Source organism: Cervus canadensis, chromosome 30 (assembly GCF_019320065.1).
Source record: "Cervus canadensis isolate Bull #8, Minnesota chromosome 30, ASM1932006v1, whole genome shotgun sequence".
Lineage (NCBI taxonomy): Eukaryota > Metazoa > Chordata > Mammalia > Artiodactyla > Cervidae > Cervus > Cervus canadensis.
In genome coordinates, this window is record NC_057415.1 from 16914257 (window position 1) to 16931189 (window position 16933).

General features: G+C 40.2%; 1 protein-coding gene and 1 pseudogene across 1 annotated transcript in view; one reads left to right on the forward strand and one right to left on the reverse strand.

Annotated features, from left to right (window-relative positions):
- FAM240B (family with sequence similarity 240 member B) overlaps nt 1–13359 on the reverse strand; it is a 68605-nt gene extending 55246 nt beyond the window's left edge. Inside the window, exons 1-2 of the mRNA XM_043453800.1 lie at nt 13268–13359; nt 2315–2426 (exon numbers count right to left, since the gene is read on the reverse strand). Of these exons, the coding sequence (XP_043309735.1) occupies nt 2315–2426; nt 13268–13348 (193 nt within the window). The 5' untranslated portion in view covers nt 13349–13359. The remainder of the gene's footprint in view (nt 1–2314; nt 2427–13267) is intronic.
- On the forward strand, nt 3997–4985 carry LOC122432066 (annotated as a pseudogene).
- Nucleotides 13360–16933: the final 3574 nt, after the last annotated feature.

Genomic DNA, 16933 nt, shown 5'->3' on the forward strand with positions numbered 1-16933 from the left:
AGGTGATGCTGATGGAACAGCAAGAAAACAGAAAGAAGCCAGTCCGTTTGCCCTTCCTTCACTGCTCAGTCTTCCATAAGGTACAGCAAGACCAGAAATGAGAGGAACAAACAGAGACAATACACAAAGACTTTACAGAGACCACTCTCAAGAGGGACTTCCTGCACAGATGCCTTCCACAAAAATTCCATACTGAGGCCTCACACAGGGACTTCATGTTGCCTCACAGGCCCTCAGACAGAAACCTAATACAGATTTAACAGATTTCCCAGAGATACTTTCCAAAGGGACCTCATACAGAGACTTCACTCAGAGACCTCATGTGGCCTCACCAGAGACTTCACATGGAAACCTCACAGAGAGTTCATTTAGAGACAGAATGCAGGAGCTCTCTCATGCCCTAAAGAGACTTCTCACTGAAACCTTACCTAGATAACCCCCAGAGACTTGACACAAAGGCCTCACAGAGGCCTCACATCTTTTCTTTAGGACCCATTGACAAATCTTCCTTAGTGAATATGAAACCACTAGCAAATTGGCAGCATAAAAAGAATATTATCTGTTGTGCTCCCTTGAGATCCACCATTACTCTAAGTGGGGAAATGCTTGGGAAGTTTTGTTCTTTTGTAATGTCATTGTCTCTGAACCAAAGCATTATACATTCCACATGTAGATTTGCAAAGTTAATTCTTAGGTGTTCATTAGCTTGAGAACCACAAGTTCTATTTTTTAATTTTTATTAGAAAAATGAAGAAAATAATGTTTATTTCTTAAAAACACACAAGTACTTGATTTACTTATTTTTTTAAAAAAATTATTGGAGTTCAGTTAATTTACAATGCTGCGTTAATTTCAGATGTACAGCAAAGTGAATTAGTTATAACATACACGTGTCCACTGTTTTTAAAGATCTTTTTGCATATAGCCCATTATAGAGTATTGAGTAGAGTTCTCTATGCTCTACAGTAGGTTCTTGTTATCTATTTTACATATAGTAGTATGTAGACATCAACCTCAATGTCTCAGTTTATCCCTCCCCTGCCCCTTATCCCCTAGTAACCATGTTTGTCTTCTACATCTGTGATTTGACTTCTGTTTTGTAAATAAGTTCATTTTTACCCCTTTTTTAAGGAGAATCACAAATTTTAAGCACAACACTTTCAGTCTCCAATGAGAGAAAATATTTGTCCAGTTTTAATTATCAGCCAGTCATATGGTATCTTTCACATTTTTTACTTTATTGGAGGTAAGACCTGAATTTGAGATGGCTTACTTATTTCCTTTGGAAACATAAGAAAAACCTGCAACAAATGGACTCTAGGAATGAAATATATCAATAAAGAAACATCAGGACTCACATTCACTTCCCAGAGGACTTTGTAACTAGCACATTATTTTGCACATAACAGCTTCCAATGGGTTGGTGGAGTCTTGTTTCCCTCATTTTTTAACAGTCTAGTAATCATGTGAGGATTTTTCACAAGTCAAATTCCTGGCTGTTAATATTCTATTATATTTTATCTGGCAAAATTATGTTCCTTAACATTATTTTATTTCTTAAAATGTAGTAATGCCCTAAAATGGTATTAGACAATCCTAACACTCTGCTAACATACCTACAAGGATGGTCTATTAAGGATTCATTCTTAAATAATTCTATGAAATGCACATTTTATAAAACATCAGTGGGGATCCATTTTATATTTATTATAGGGTTAAAAACATACCGCTTTAAAATTTTTTGAAGTATTATAAAATATATCACAGCTTATGCTTGAGATTATACATGTGGCCTAATAAAATTACTGAGGGAGGGATATCTTAATACCTGAATTGAAGGTAGTGTACATTTAATCTGCATTTGGTTTATAACAATGAATAGTGAAAAGCTTTCCTTTGTTATCCCACACTTTCCAAAAGGGTACACTACTAATAGACTACTTATTTCTTATTGCTAATAAGCAACTTATTGTCCATGCCTTGGTAAAATCTATTGGGTTGGCCAAAAGGTTCATTCAGTTTTTTCTGTAAGATGGCTCTAGTAGTGCTTACTTGTCTTTGACTTCATTTGAAACAATTTTGTTAGATTGTGTTATGACAGCTGTCATATCAAAGTGCATTTAACAAAAATACCATCAAAATGGGTGAATTTTTATGTAGCCATTTTAATACTGAAGATGGAAAGAAAAAAGCAACATTTTTGGTACCCTAAAATGAACACACACTCTAAAATTGCCATTAAAAAAAAAAGTAAATAAAGGAAAAAAAAACACACACACACAAAAAAAAATAAAAAAAAAAGAAGAAGCCTTACCTGATGGCAGAAAGGGTGACTGCAGAATCAGCAGCAGAAGGAGCAGCAGCAGTATGCAACAAGGCAGGCTTTGCAACAAAGGTCTGAGATTTCCAGTGTGTGATTTCCAGACCTGTAACGAAGGTATCACCTGGGAACTTATTGAAAGGGGACTCTTCAATTTCTCCATCTTCGGGAGGTGCATTTTGCCCAGATCCCAAAGTGGGAGCTACTTCTCGGAGGCAACCCTGAGATAGCACTGTGGTGTTGAGACCATCTGGACAGTACACAGGACTGAACACAGTCTAATAAAAAAAAAATAGCAACATTTTTGGCATATTATGCTTTATTATTTCAAGAAAGGTAAAAACGCAACTGAAATACAAAAAAAAAAACTTGTACAATGTATGGAGAGTGAAAAGGCTGACTTAAAACATTCAAAAAATGAAGATCATAGCATCTGGTCCCACCACTTCATGGCGAATAGATAGGGGAAAATGTGGGAACAGTGATAGATTTCATTTTCTTGTGCTCCCAAAGCACTGTGGACAGTGACTACAGCCACAAAAAAGACACTTGCTCCTTGGAAGAAAAGCTATGAGAAACCTAGACAGTGTATTAAAAATCAGAGTCATCATTTTGCTGACAAAGGTCCACTTAGTCAAAGCTATGATTTTTTTTCAGTAGTCATGTACAGATGTGAGAGTTGGACCATAAAGAAGGCTGAGGTTGAAGAACTGATGCTTTTAAACTCTGTTGCTGGAGAAGATTTTTGAGAGTCCCATGGATAGCAAGATCAGACCAGCCAATCCTAAAGGAAATCAACTCTGAATTTTCATTGGAAGGGCTGATGCTGAAGTTGAAGCTCCAATACTTGGCCACCTGATTCAAAGAGCTGATGTTGGAAAATACCCTGATGTAGGAAAAGATTGAAGACAGAAGGAGAAGGGAGTTGAGGGAGTTGGATGGCATCACCAACTCAGTGGACAGGAGTTTAAACAAACTCCAAGAGATAGTGAAGGATAGGAAAATCTGGCATGCTACAGACCATGGGGTTGCAGAGTCAGATACAACTTAGCAAATGAACAAGTGTGTGGAGAACGTGCTGTGACTGATTTAATGTGGTCTGCAAAGTTTTGTGCTGGAATATTCTCACCAGTTGATGCTTCACTGTCAGGTAGACCAGTTGAAGTTGATAGCAATCAAATCAAGACATTAATAGAGAGTAATGTTAATACCAAGTGGGAGATAGCCAACATATTCAAAATACCCCAAATGTTGGACATCATTTGCACCAGCTTGGTTATGTTAGTTGCTTTGATATTAGAGTTCCACATATGCGAGGGGAAAAAAAACCTTCTTGACCATATTTCTGCTTGTTCTAATTAAAATGTTTCAATTAGACCAACTGAAGGCAGCACTTGACAAAAAATGTCTGGAATTAGGTCAACAGAAAATGCATAATCTTCCATCAGGATAATGCAAGACCAAATATTTCTTTAAGGACCAGGCAAAAACTGTTACCACTTGGGAAGTTCTGATTCATCAGTCCTATTTATCAGATTTTGCATCTTCAGTTGTCTATTTATTTCAGCCTTTACAAAATTTTCTTAATGGAAAAAATTTCAATTCCCTGGAAGACTATAAAAGACACCTGGAAGAGTTCTTTGCTCAAAAAGATAAACACCGGGAGGGTTGGGTCTATGGTCGCTCCGCGGGCGGTTCCGCCGGCTGGTGCTTTTTTATCAGGGCAAGCTGTGTTCCATGGCAGGGAACTTTTGGCAGAGCTTCCACTATTTACAATGGATTTTGGATAAACAAGATCTGTTGAAGGAACGCCAAAAGGATTTAAAGTTTCTCTCAGAAGAAGAGTATTGGAAATTACAGATATTTTTTACAAATGTTATCCAAGCACTAGGTGAACATCTTAAATTAAGACAACAAGTCATTGCCACTGCTACTGTCTATTTCAAGAGATTCTATGCAAGGTATTCTCTGATAAGTATAGATCCTGTATTAATGGCTCCTACATATGTGTTTTTGGCATCCAAAGTAGAGGAATTTGGAGTAGTCTCAAATACAAGATTGATTGCTGCTGCTACTTCTGTATTGAAAACTAGATTTTCATATGCCTTTCCAAAGGAATTTCCTTATAAGATGAACCATGTATTAGAATGTGAATTCTATCTTTTAGAATTAATGGATTGTTGCTTGATAGTGTATCATCCTTATAGACCTTTGCTCCAGTATGTGCAGGACATGGGCCAACAAGACATGTTGCTTCCCCTTGCATGGAGGATAGTGAATGATACCTACAGAACGGATCTTTGCCTACTGTATCCTCCTTTCATGATAGCCTTAGCTTGCCTGCATGTAGCCTGTGTTGTATAGCAGAAAGATGCCAGACAGTGTTTGGCTGAGCTTTCTGTGGATATGGAGAAGATTTTGGAAATAATCAGGGTTATTTTAAAATTGTATGAGCAGTGGAAAAATTTTGATGAGAGAAAAGAGATGGTAACTATTCTTAGTAAGGTGCCAAAACCAAAACCTCCTCCAAACAGTGAAGGAGAGCAGGGTCCAAATGGAAGTCAGAACTCTAGCTACAGCCAATCTTAAAACATTCCGAAGAATTTCATAGTGGACCAGTTGGAAATAAGCCATTGGACAGATTTCAGTAGTCTTCAATGGAACACAAATGAAAATAATAGCTTGTTTCTGTCAAGCATATTGGGAAGTGATTTTATTTTTGCAAAATGTTTTCCTTACCTAATTTAATTCTAACACATAATTGTTTAAAATCTATTGTTTATGAAAGTTTGGAAAGGTTCTAAGAGGACCTACAGACAGACATACAGAGACTTTTGAAAATAGCTTCTGATTAGTAAAATTTTTCTTAATTTGGATAATAGAAATTTTAGCTTTTTATTAAGCCAGAAAACATGAAACATAATTTGTTTAAAATTCTCTTTGGTCATTGAATGACCAAAAAAGGAAATAAGTCAAATATATGAGGGTCTTTTTTTTTTTCTCCTTAAGTTAAACTTTAAAATTGTATTTAAGGAATCAAATCTTACAAAATCCTGGAAGGTTTTGGTGATGATGATGATGATTTCAGGGAAATGAATCAATTACCTATGATTTTAAAGTGTATTTTATTCATAGTTTTGGTATCTTGCCATGGAGGATACTAGCCCAGCCTAGCAGAAAAGTGCAATATGTACAGCATACTTTGACATTCTAAAAGTTATACTCCATAACCATTTTGAAATGCTGGGCAAACATTTTTAAAAAATTGCATTTAATTCAGTTAATCAGGCATTTTGAATGCTAATTGGATGGAAACTGTAATATGGTTGAAATTTGTTAACATTTTTGTTATTTTTACTGTGAAGTTTTTATATGACGTACACACCCTAGTTTATTTTTGTGTCTTAGTGTGGACTTACAGATTTACTACAGGAATCCTGAGCCAGGAACACAGTCAGGTTTCATGCCAGTTAGATACTGGCTGTTCTTAATTCTCATCTGAGTGTAGGACTTCAGACTAAATGTTATGTCAGTGGGACTTTGCTGTCTGTAGAAGTTACTAAATTACATGATCGTTTTCTTCAGACTTGAAGGAGAGTGATAAAATTTGGAGTCATAGGATATTGATGTACAATTTAAAGATTAAAAATTTAATCCTTAATTCAATTGTGAATAATGGATTATTAAATGTTGACTTCCTAGTATAAAACTACAAGAATAAAAATACATTCTCCAGCTATATTGACTAGTGTCTTGAATTTATCTTTTTTGAATCTTCTTTCTGTTGTTTTTGGAGTCTTTCTTCCTTTGGATAAGTATTAAAGCCTTCTATAGTTTATCAAGTAGTAATTTCATATGGTTTATAAACAGACTTTTAGAGTTCTGCTTCCTTGTGGAGAGTATCACATAAGCTGGAAAGAGATTATGAAGTCAGTACCACTGACAAACATTGGTCTCCTAGGATTATGAAATAAGAAAAAAAAGCTCTCCTCAGGTCTGAAGGAATTAAGATTGGGCTTGGGTTGGAAGGGCAGAATGATTATATATATCACAGTCATTGACTTAACCCTAATTTTTTTTTTAAGCCTACCTATATTTCTAAAAATTTTTTATTTTGAAAATATATATGCCTGGTACTTTTATTTTCAACCTGTTAAGTAGAAAATGTAAAAAACATACAAGAGTAGATAAAATGTTATAATGAGCCTCCTTAATACCTGTCAACTCATGGCCAGTTTCATTTTAAACTCCCACCACTTCCTCCAATATGCATATTATTTTGAAGCAAATCCAAGATATTTTGTCCATAATTATCTTAGTATGTAATCCTAAGAGTAAAATACCTAGAAAAGAATTTGTCAAAATAGTTTTGTAATAAATGTTTAGTGTTTATATTTTTAGTTATTTCAATATCATAAAAATTATTAAATAATTCTACTTAGGATCTAAAAAAAAAGATAAACAGTTTTGGGAAGATGGAATTATGAAGTTGCCTAGAAAATGGCAGAAGATAGTGGAACAAAACAGTGAATATGTTGTTCAATAAAGTTCTTGGTGAAAATGAAAAATGAGTCTTTTACTTTCACTTAAAAAATTGAAGGAAATTTTTGTCCAACCCAATAGTCTCTCAGAATATCCAGTGATATTACAGCATCACGATTCTTTCTCTAAGAGAAGCAGGGTTGACACAGGACTCTTCTTTATTTCAACAAGAAATTTAGTTTGTCTATTTTCCTAATTAAAAATATATAATTGTTAATTTTCCTCCTTTACTCCCTCATGATGTCATTGAATCAGAAAACAATGGACTATGATCATATGTCATCTAATTACCCTATCAGATAAGTTTTTTTTAATAGTACAGCTTATGCAGGTAAGTTTATTGAGAATAAAACAGAATCAATTAGGAAAAAATTCACACAGGAAAATATCCTTCAAGTTGACTATTTTAAGACAGTTTAATGATTATTCTTTAATCCTTTGAGTTAAAGCTGCTAAGCATGGCCAAGAAAGCCTGGAGACATGAAAAATATCCACAAAAGCGGTTTACTGCTATAATATGCTGAATGTGTTATTCTTCATTATTAATTAATAATTCATTAAACTGTGCAAAATTGCAATGAACAATGTACATTAAAGTAAAATTCCCATCAATCATTTCCATCAGTCATACATTGTGTCAGATGATTTGTGTGTCTAATTTTCATGGGAAAACATGTACATTTACCTCAGAAATCAAGGGCGGTCAATCTATTAAAAAGATATTAATATTCCCAGCCTCTATGGCCATCTGTATTTTGTTTTTAATAAGATTCACCTAGTGCAAATATTATAAATATTTTTACCATTTTATATGCCCAGACAAAATGGATACAAAAATTAGGTAAAAGAGAAAATAACAAAAATAGATCCTCTTTGTTTTAAAAAATTTTACATCAAAACATTTTTCTGAAAATGAAGAGATTTTTTAGTCTACAGTTAAAAGACATTCTATAATGATATTAAAAGAATATATTACAAATTTGGATTTTTACAAACAGATTTTTCTTTAAAACAAGTCTCACACTGATTTTAATAAACCAAGCACTCTAGAACAAAATATGGAGATATGGCAATTATGAGGTGACTTCTTAGTACGCCAAGGGATAAAGATATTTTCCAAAGTAGTCTGTCTACAGTGTTAACCCTTAAGAGCTGCTGCCCTGATAGGTTTCAATATTATTTACTGTTTCATACACTTTTATTTTATAACTAACTCCCACAGGAGGACATGTTCCCAAATACATACAGCCACACTTTGTCATGTGATGGAAATGATAGAAATGATTGATGGGAATTTTGCTTTAATGCACATTGTTCATTGCAATTTTGCACAGTTTAATGAATTATGAATTCAATGATTATGAATTCAATGATTCAATGATTAATGAATTATGAATTCAATGAATTATGAATACAATGTCAGTGAATTTATTTTGTGGCCCCTGGACTCCACCCCTAAATGTTATTTAGGCAAGTCATTTGTTACCTAGCTATATAAATTTTATAAAATCATATTTTTATAAAATGTTATTTTATACAAATGGTAAATCTAGGTATTTAGGTTAAAATTATTGCTTTTAAAAATGTTGGTTCTTATCCAAAATATTTGCCAATTTTCTTTTCTTTTTGCATATAGTGGAAAATATATTAGAATTCAACTGTGAAGATATCACTATTTCGTTGATTTTTTTTTCACTCTGTGTACTTTTATAACAAATCCTTATTATTGTACAGGAGACAAGAAAGTTTGTTTCTTGGAAAATATCAGCCTTAAAAACATACTAGGTTAAAACTTAGCATGTTAGATGTGAGGGCAAACATCATTTTTTAATTTTTTAAATTTTTTTTTCAATTGGCAAAAAAAAGGCCTTAAGAACTTAGCAACAGAAGCAAATTGAAAATTTGCTCAAAATTCTCCAAGCCAGTCTTCAACAGTATGTAAACTGAGAACTTCGAGATGTTCAAGCTGGATTTAGAAGAGGTAGAACCAGAGATCAAATTGCCAACATCTTTTAGGTCACAGAAATAGCAAACAAATTCCAGAAAAACATCTACTTCTGCTTCATTTGGGATTCCCAGATGGTAAAGCATTTGCCCCCAGTGTGGGAGACCTGGGTTCGATCCCTGGGTCAGGAAGATCCCCTGGAGAAGAAAATGACAACCCACTCCAGTACTCTTGCCTAAAAAATTCCATGGATGGAGGAGCCTGGTGGGCTACAGTCCATGGGGTCGCAAAGAGTCAGACACAACTGAGAGACTTTACTTTCACTTTCTGCTTCATTGATTACACTAAAGCCTTTGACTGCAGATCGCAACAAACTGGAAAATTCTTCAGGAGATGACGATACCAGACCACCTTACCTGCCGCCTGTGAAACCTGTATGCAGGTCAAGAAGCAACAGTTAGAACAGAACATAGAACCATGGATTGGTTGCAAATTGGGAAAGGAGTACATCAAGACTGTATATTGTCACCCTGCTTATTTAACTTCTATGCAGAGTACATCATGTGAAATGCCAGGTTGGATGAAGCACAAGCTGAAATCAAGTTTGCTGGGAGAAATATCAATGACCTCAATGCAGAAGACACCACCCTTATGGCAGAAAGCAAAGAGGAACTAAAGAGCCTCTTGATGAAGGTGAAGGAGGAGAGTGAAAAAGCTGGCTTAAAACTCAACATTCAAAAAGCTAATATGGCATCTGATTTCATCACTTCACAGCAAAGAGATGGGAAAACAATGGAAACAGTGACAGATTTTCTTTTCTTGGGCTCCAAAATCACTGCAGACAGTGACTTGAGCCATGAAATTAAAAGACACTTGCTCCTTGGAAGAAAAGCTATGACAAACCTAGACAGCATATTAAAAAGTAGACACATCACTTTGCCGACAAAGGTCTGTTTAGTCAAAACTACGGTTTTTCCAGTAGTCATATATGTATGTGAGAGTTGAACCATAAAGAAGGCTGAGCACAGAAAAATTGATGCTTTTGAACTGTGGTATTGGAGAAGACTCTAGAGTCTTAGACTGCAAGGAGATCAAACCAGTCAATCCTAAAGGAAAACAACCCTGAACACTCATTGGAAGGACTGATGCTAAAGCTGAAGTTCCAGTACTTTGGCCACCTGATGCCAGGACCCACCTTGAGGTAGGAGATAGAGTGGCTCTAGGTTGGACATTTGCAATCATCCAGCCTCCTCTTTGCATTTCCTGAAGCAAGAGATAGGTGGGGTCCAGTTGAAGAATTTACAAGCAGCCTCCTGTGTGTTCTCCAAGACGGAAGTAACAGCAGAGTCAGGGTAAATAACCTGTCTTTGTCTCTTGTAAACATCTCAAGGAAATAATCATGGCAAGGACAAAGAGAGGCAAAACCCTGTCTGAATAAAAGATTAAAGGATCTCTGCTTCCCCTTTTTAGGATAAGGGAGACACTACATAAGTACTGAAAGGCTTCTTGGAGTCAAGGATAATGCCAGGTCATAATGAGTCTTGCTACTCCCAGAAGCATTCATTTCAAGATCCACCTTGGCTAAGGTGTGTGTGCACAGCCCAGGGAAAGGTCCTGAGACTAATTAAGCAGGGGCTGGAGGGAGACAAAGCAAGATTATTGGCCTGAGGGGAGACAAAGACCTGGAAACTGCCCCCTAATAAAGATTTAAACTTCCCAAAGGTGAGACTCTCTCTGAGCCCATCCTTGCTCCTTTCAGCATGTAATTTTCTTTACTCTCTGCCTTCTGCCTCCTTGCCTGAATTCGTTCTTGACTGGACAGGCAAGACTAGGGACCTTAACCCTAACTGCCAGCTCCAATGGTCCAGTGGTTAGGACTCCCAGTCTGGGAAACAAAGACCTTGCTTCCAGCTACTGCTCACTGCTGCTTACTGCATCACATGTCCTGAACCAGATTCACTGGAAAAGACCCAGATGCTGGGAAAGATGGAGGGCAGGAGGAGAAGGGGGTGACAGAGGATGAGACGGTTGGATGGCCTCACCCACTCAATAGATATGAGTTTGAGCAAACTCTGGGAGATAGTGAAGGACAGGGAAGCCTGGCATGCTATAATCCATGAGGTCACAAGGAGTCAGTCAGGACTGAGCCACTGAAAAACAAAGTAAATGAACCATGAGGGACCCCTACTGGTCTCTAACATTAAAAGTTAAACAAGTCTATTCTATTTACCCCAGTTTCAAGTTATCTATTTAAGGGACTACTAAACTTTACCAGTACTATTGCCTGGAAAATCCCATGGATGGAGGAACCTGACTACAGTCCATGGGGTCGCAGAGTTGGACATGACTGAGCAACTTCACTTTCACTTTCAAACTTTACACTGAGGTATCTGACCAATAATTTTGGGACAGTTAGGCCAAGGGGCCTGACTTCTGGGCTTTACCTGACTCTGGAGATAGGAAAGCCTTGTATATAAAAGTAGGTAAAATAGACAGGGACCCAAAAAAAAAAAAAGGTTTCTAAACTCTCTCTTAAGACCAAAGCTTGTTGATTGGATCCTTATGAAAACTAAAGTTGAAGGTATAGAGTTGGTGTAATTTAGATAAATGTATACAAATTGCTATATTTAAATGCACTTTATATAAGGTGGTTACAGCTCTTATTTAATTATATTGTGGGAAAGACAAGGCATATAGATTGCCACTAAGGAAATAGTAACTAAACATGCTGAGGATACCAACAGTTACCTGAGTTATACAGAATAAGTAAACTGGTAATTAACATGCAAAGGTTAATTTTTTTTAAAAAGTAGTGCTTTTGCTTGGGTTTAATTTATAAACTCAGAAAAGTCTTTGCTAAATGCCTTATACAAACCTTTGAAGACATGATAAATTAAAACTCTAAAGTTGTAAAACATAGAACTTTGTAAATTAAAATTCAGTTTTATTAAAAATCTTGCCACTGATTTTGGTAACTTTAGGTGACAGAACTGTTCTTTGAAAAACCAAACAATTGCCTTTGTCTTGTAAGTATGTAAACCAGAATATGAAAACAGGCCTCTAGGAGTTGAGGCTAAGCCTAATTAAGCAGGCAAGTCTTAGGAAATAAAGAGGAAAAATAATGGCAGTTTTAAAATCAAACTGTTGCAGGAAGGGGACCCCTTCCAGGGCCCGAAACTGGGCTCTTGTCCAACACTCGGAAATGAATTGTCCGAGGAGACACATGTGCTGACAAAGCAAGAGATTTTATTGGGAAAGGGCGCCTGGGCGGAGAGCAGGGGGGTAAGGGAACCCAGGAGAACTGCTCTGTCATGTGGCTTGCAGTCTCGGGTTTTATGGTGATGGGATTAGTTTCTGGGTTGTCCTTAGCCAATCATTCTGACTCAGAGTCCTTCCTGGTGGTGAACGCCTTGTTCAGCCAAGATGGATGCCAGAGAGGATTCTGGGAGGTGGTCGGACAGGTGGTGTCTCCTTTTGACCTTTCCCGAACTCTTCTGGTTGGTGGAGGCTTATTAGTTCCGTGTTCCTTACCAGGACCTCCTGTCACAAAACAGCTCATGCAAATGGTTACCATAGTGCCTGGCCAGGGTGGGTGGTTTCAATCAGTGTGCTTCGCCTAACAAAACTGCTGAGAATATTCCCTCAACCAGACCTTACAGATAGCAAGTCTTAACCATATGAACAAGAAACTTTGAGGTATTCTAACTGCTTGTTAACTAGTAAGTTTATATCTATATTATAATACCTGGTTCATGCTAAATTTTTAGTAAGCCATGAGATCTTGTAAATCTGCAAATTGTAGCTCATGTAAATCATGGCTACCATACAAAAAATACAATGATGGGGGAAAATAATAGTAGGTAAAGTATTATTATGGGGTTTCCCAGGTGGCACAAGTAGTAAAGAACCTGCCTGCCAAAGCAGGAGACATAAGAGATGCAGTTTCGATCCCTGGGTTTCGAAGATCCCTGGAGGAGGGCACAGCAACCCACTCCAGTATTCTTGTCTGGAGAATCCTCATGGATAGAGGAGCCTGGTGGGCCACAGTCCATAGGCTTGCAAAGCGTTGAACATGACTAAGCACACAGCACAGCGTTTTGGTTTGTAACACTAGTAAAATCCTGTGTGAATTACACAAGTGTCTGAGCTTCCGTCTTACCCTCCAGAAAATGTGATTAATTGTGTCTATATCATAGATAAGAAATTTGGAAGGGAGAACTACATACAGAACACACTATGATGTCTGAAAAGAGTAGATATTCACTAGTGATACTCCAGCTCAATGCTTCAGCGTCACAGGCAGACTCCTAGGGGCCAGTAGGTGACACCTAGAACAAGCTCTGATTCTCAGCAGGGCAGGTGCAGGGGTCATTGGTGCCTAGAAGATACACAGTCAGGCAGATGCCATGGCTCAAGGAACCCCAAGAAACGGCTGGCACCCAACTCCTGTGTGTACCTACCTCCCTCTTTCTGTCCCCGTGGCCTGAGGGTCTCTGCTGGCAAGAAGCAGGGCATCTGCAGCAACCCCTGTCCCGCACCATCCTGTAAGGGCCACACCTCAGAACTGGGCAGTCAACTTCACCTTGTCATCTGGGACCCACTAGGAAGATCGGGGGAGGGGGAAGGAGATGAGGGGGAAGGGAGGACCCAGTCTGGGCTCTGGGAATTCTGGGGGAGGGGGAAGGGAAGGAGGTGGAAGGGAGGACCCGGTCTGGACTTTGGGAATTCTGTGCCGAATGGTCTCAGCAGTGGGGAAGAGGGAGGAGCATGCAGTGGACCGAGAAGCTCAGACTGACCCGACCCGACTCTTTGCTTCCAGTTCCCCTCCCATTTCTGGAGCTGCGCCCCCACGCCCCCACCCACCCACCCACCCACTGTTTCCTTTGCTCAAGTTCATTCCCAACCCCTCAGGGAAGATGCTAACCCTGATCCATTGAGCTGTTTCCCCCGCCCCTGAACACTGCCTCTCCCCTCTCAGCAGGATGCTGACTCACACTGTATCTAGAACTGCAGAAACGCGGTGACCTCCCAGTGTCCACTCCCATCCATACCAGAAGGATGTGAACGCCTTTCTGGGGACGAGGAGTGCCCGCTCCTGCCCAAGGCCACCTGGTCTACTTTGTATTCTCTGCTGCCACAACCCACAGATCCAAACCCTCCTCAGGGCCCCTGCAGGCAAGCCCACCCCTGCTCCTGGGACCCCTCCCGCCAATTCTGCCCAGGGTCTGTGTTTACAGAACTCCACCTGAGACGCCCACGGTTCCTTCCCAGCCCCCTGCTCGCTGCCCCACCTCCCACCTGGCTGTGGTCACACAGCTGTGACCCAGGGGACAGAAGTGTGTCTGCTTCAGGGCCCAGCCCGGAATCCCCTTAATCCCATGGGGTTTCCTGGATGCTGGGAGCATGTCTGTTCATGGATGGCTTCAGGACGGGGACTCTGTCACCAAAATTACTGAACCAGGATTAGAGGCTTAGAACTTCCAACTCTACCCACCTCCCAGGGGTAGGACAGAGACTGGAGACTGAGTTCATGATGGATCGTGACTGTGCCTACATGATGAAGCCTCCATCAAAACTCATGAACTATTGGGTTCAGAGAGCTTCCAGGAGCACGGGCACAGTCCTAGATCCACAGGGCAGAAACTCCTGTCCCCCAGACACTCCCAAACTTCACCCTCTGTGCCTCATCATCTGACTGTTGGTGTGTATCCTTTAACTTCATCCTTTTCCGTATTAGGTAACAAATCAGTAAACATAAGTAGTGTTCCCTGAGTTCCTTGAGCAAATTATGGAACCCAGGGAAGGGAGCCCAGGTAGGTCGAAAGTGGGAGAGGCCTGGAGTGGTGTGTGGAGCTGGGTGTCTGTTGGACCCTGTTTAACTGCAGTGACCCTCTCTTCATCCTGCATGTAATCCTCCAAAAATGACCCTAGTCTTTATTTCAAAGGAGATGGTTGCTCATGAGAATGATAAGATGGAGAATTCTGACAATACCAAGTGCTGGCAAAGCTAGGAGGGGGCAGTGACTGGAATTCTTGTGTTGATTTTTGGGGTGCAGACAGAACATTTTATCAGGAACACCATCTGCAGTCTCATAAATTAAGCGTGTAAATACCATCTGATCCAGCAATACCATTAGGTATTTATCCCAACTACATAAAAACATGCATCCATGAGACTTGTACAAGGAGTGTTCTTGGCAGCCTTATTCAAAACAGCGCCTGTGAAGAAACAACCCAAGAGTAGGTGACTGATAAACAAATCCTGTTACATCTCATGCAATGGAATGCTACTCGGATTAAAAAAAGAACAATGTTGATAAATCTGAAAGAAATAGACACCTGGACTGTCTATGCCCATGCATGTGCAGTTCTTGAACAGGCAAAAATAACTTCAACGAAGCCTAGGATGAGATGCAAGGCCGGGGAGGAGCCCTGAGGTCATTTGGCTGATGGAGATATTGGCTGGTTGCCGGCAACACAAGCATATGTGTTTTTCTAAACTCATCACACTGTACATTTAAAATGGGCCCATTCGTTTGACAGTATGTAAATTGTCCCTCAAGGGAGTTCTTTTTTTTTTTTTTTTTCAAATGAGTTGGATATCAAGGTAAAGAAGAGGCAGAATTTGAAGTGAGTTTTAACGTGATCAAGAAACACTATGAATGTTAACTCCATCATCCCTGTGGGTTCTTTCAGTCTCAAGGTCCTCCTTCTATCTTAATTAAACCTACTTTCTATTTTATCTCCGCTGAAACTAGCCTCCAGTCCACTTCCCCAGTCTGCTCCCTTCTCCTTCCATGAAGCCTTGGTTTCTAGAACGTGGTCCAGTCCTTCTCCCTAAATCCACACTAATGGATTCTCCCCCAATACAAGGTTCATCACTATCCTTCTCCTTGCCTAGTTGCACCTGTGCGCAAGACCCACTAGGTACCTTTTTATAGTCAGGATTCCGGCCCTCCCCCAGCGGCCTGTGCTCCCCAGGTTCACCACGCCCCCCCACGTTTCCTTCACTCCGCGTCCACACCCCTCACGCCCTGCGTTCCCATGTCCACGCCCCTCACGTTTCCTTCACTCCGCGTCCCCACCGCTCACGCCCTGCGTCCCCACGTCCACGCAGCCCGGCTCAGTCGTCCGCCGCCTCTTTCCCGTTAGTTCTTGGACTCTGCTGAGGCGTTTTTAAAGATTGTCGTACCCTCTCGTCCTCTCGCTGTGAGTAACCGCTCTCCGTGCTTCACCTCAGTTTGTTTTGCGTCGAACAGAACCAACTTGGTGACGAATTTGGTGATGAATTTGGAAGCGGTCCGGGAAGGAGGGAGTACAGGGGACATCGGCCCGAGGACTTGGCCCCTCACAGGGACCGAGAGGCCCAGCCTGAGCCTCGGGTCCTTCTGCTCCAGAGCCGCCCCCTAGGTCTGCACCGGACACCCTGGCCTCCTGTGGTCAGTTTCGTTTTGTGGCAGAAAAGCGGTTTGGGGGTTCGGGTAGAAAGACGTCTTCTCGGTGTGTGGCCTCGTTAAGAGACCCTCCTGTGCTGGGTTGTCGGATGGTCCTGACTGGACAGAGCTGGAGGCTGGTTGGAGGGGTCTGGAGACAATTAGGGAAAGTCCGGCAGCTGAGGGGCTTCCTGGGTGGCTCAGTGGTAAAGAACCCATCTGCCAATGCAGGAGAGTCAAGAGACGAGGGTTCAATCCCTTGGTCCGGAAGCTCCCCTGGAGAAGGAAGTGGCAACCCACACCAGTATCCTTGCCTGGAGAATCCGTGGACAGAGGAATCTGGCGGGCTACAGTCAATGGGGGCGTGAGGAACCGAAAAAGACTGAGCGCACGCACGGCGCCAGCTGGGGCTGGAGACCCGGGCGCTGGTGTTCACGTCGGTCTATATGACTATCTTAACTGTTGAGAACTGGCTGCTGGGTTATTGGTGATAAAAGAATGGCCCAGATCTTGGTTCTGTTCAAGAAACAGTTATCCAAAATGGTAATAAACTGAATATGCCAATCAACTCTGAAGAGTTAAAGCTTAGGCAGGCAGTCCAAGGCTCTTTAAGGAGGAGGTGAACATTCTCGCTCATGCTTTCTTTAAGCCTTGTGCAACAATGTCTCTTGCGGGAGAACCGGCCTTTCTTTA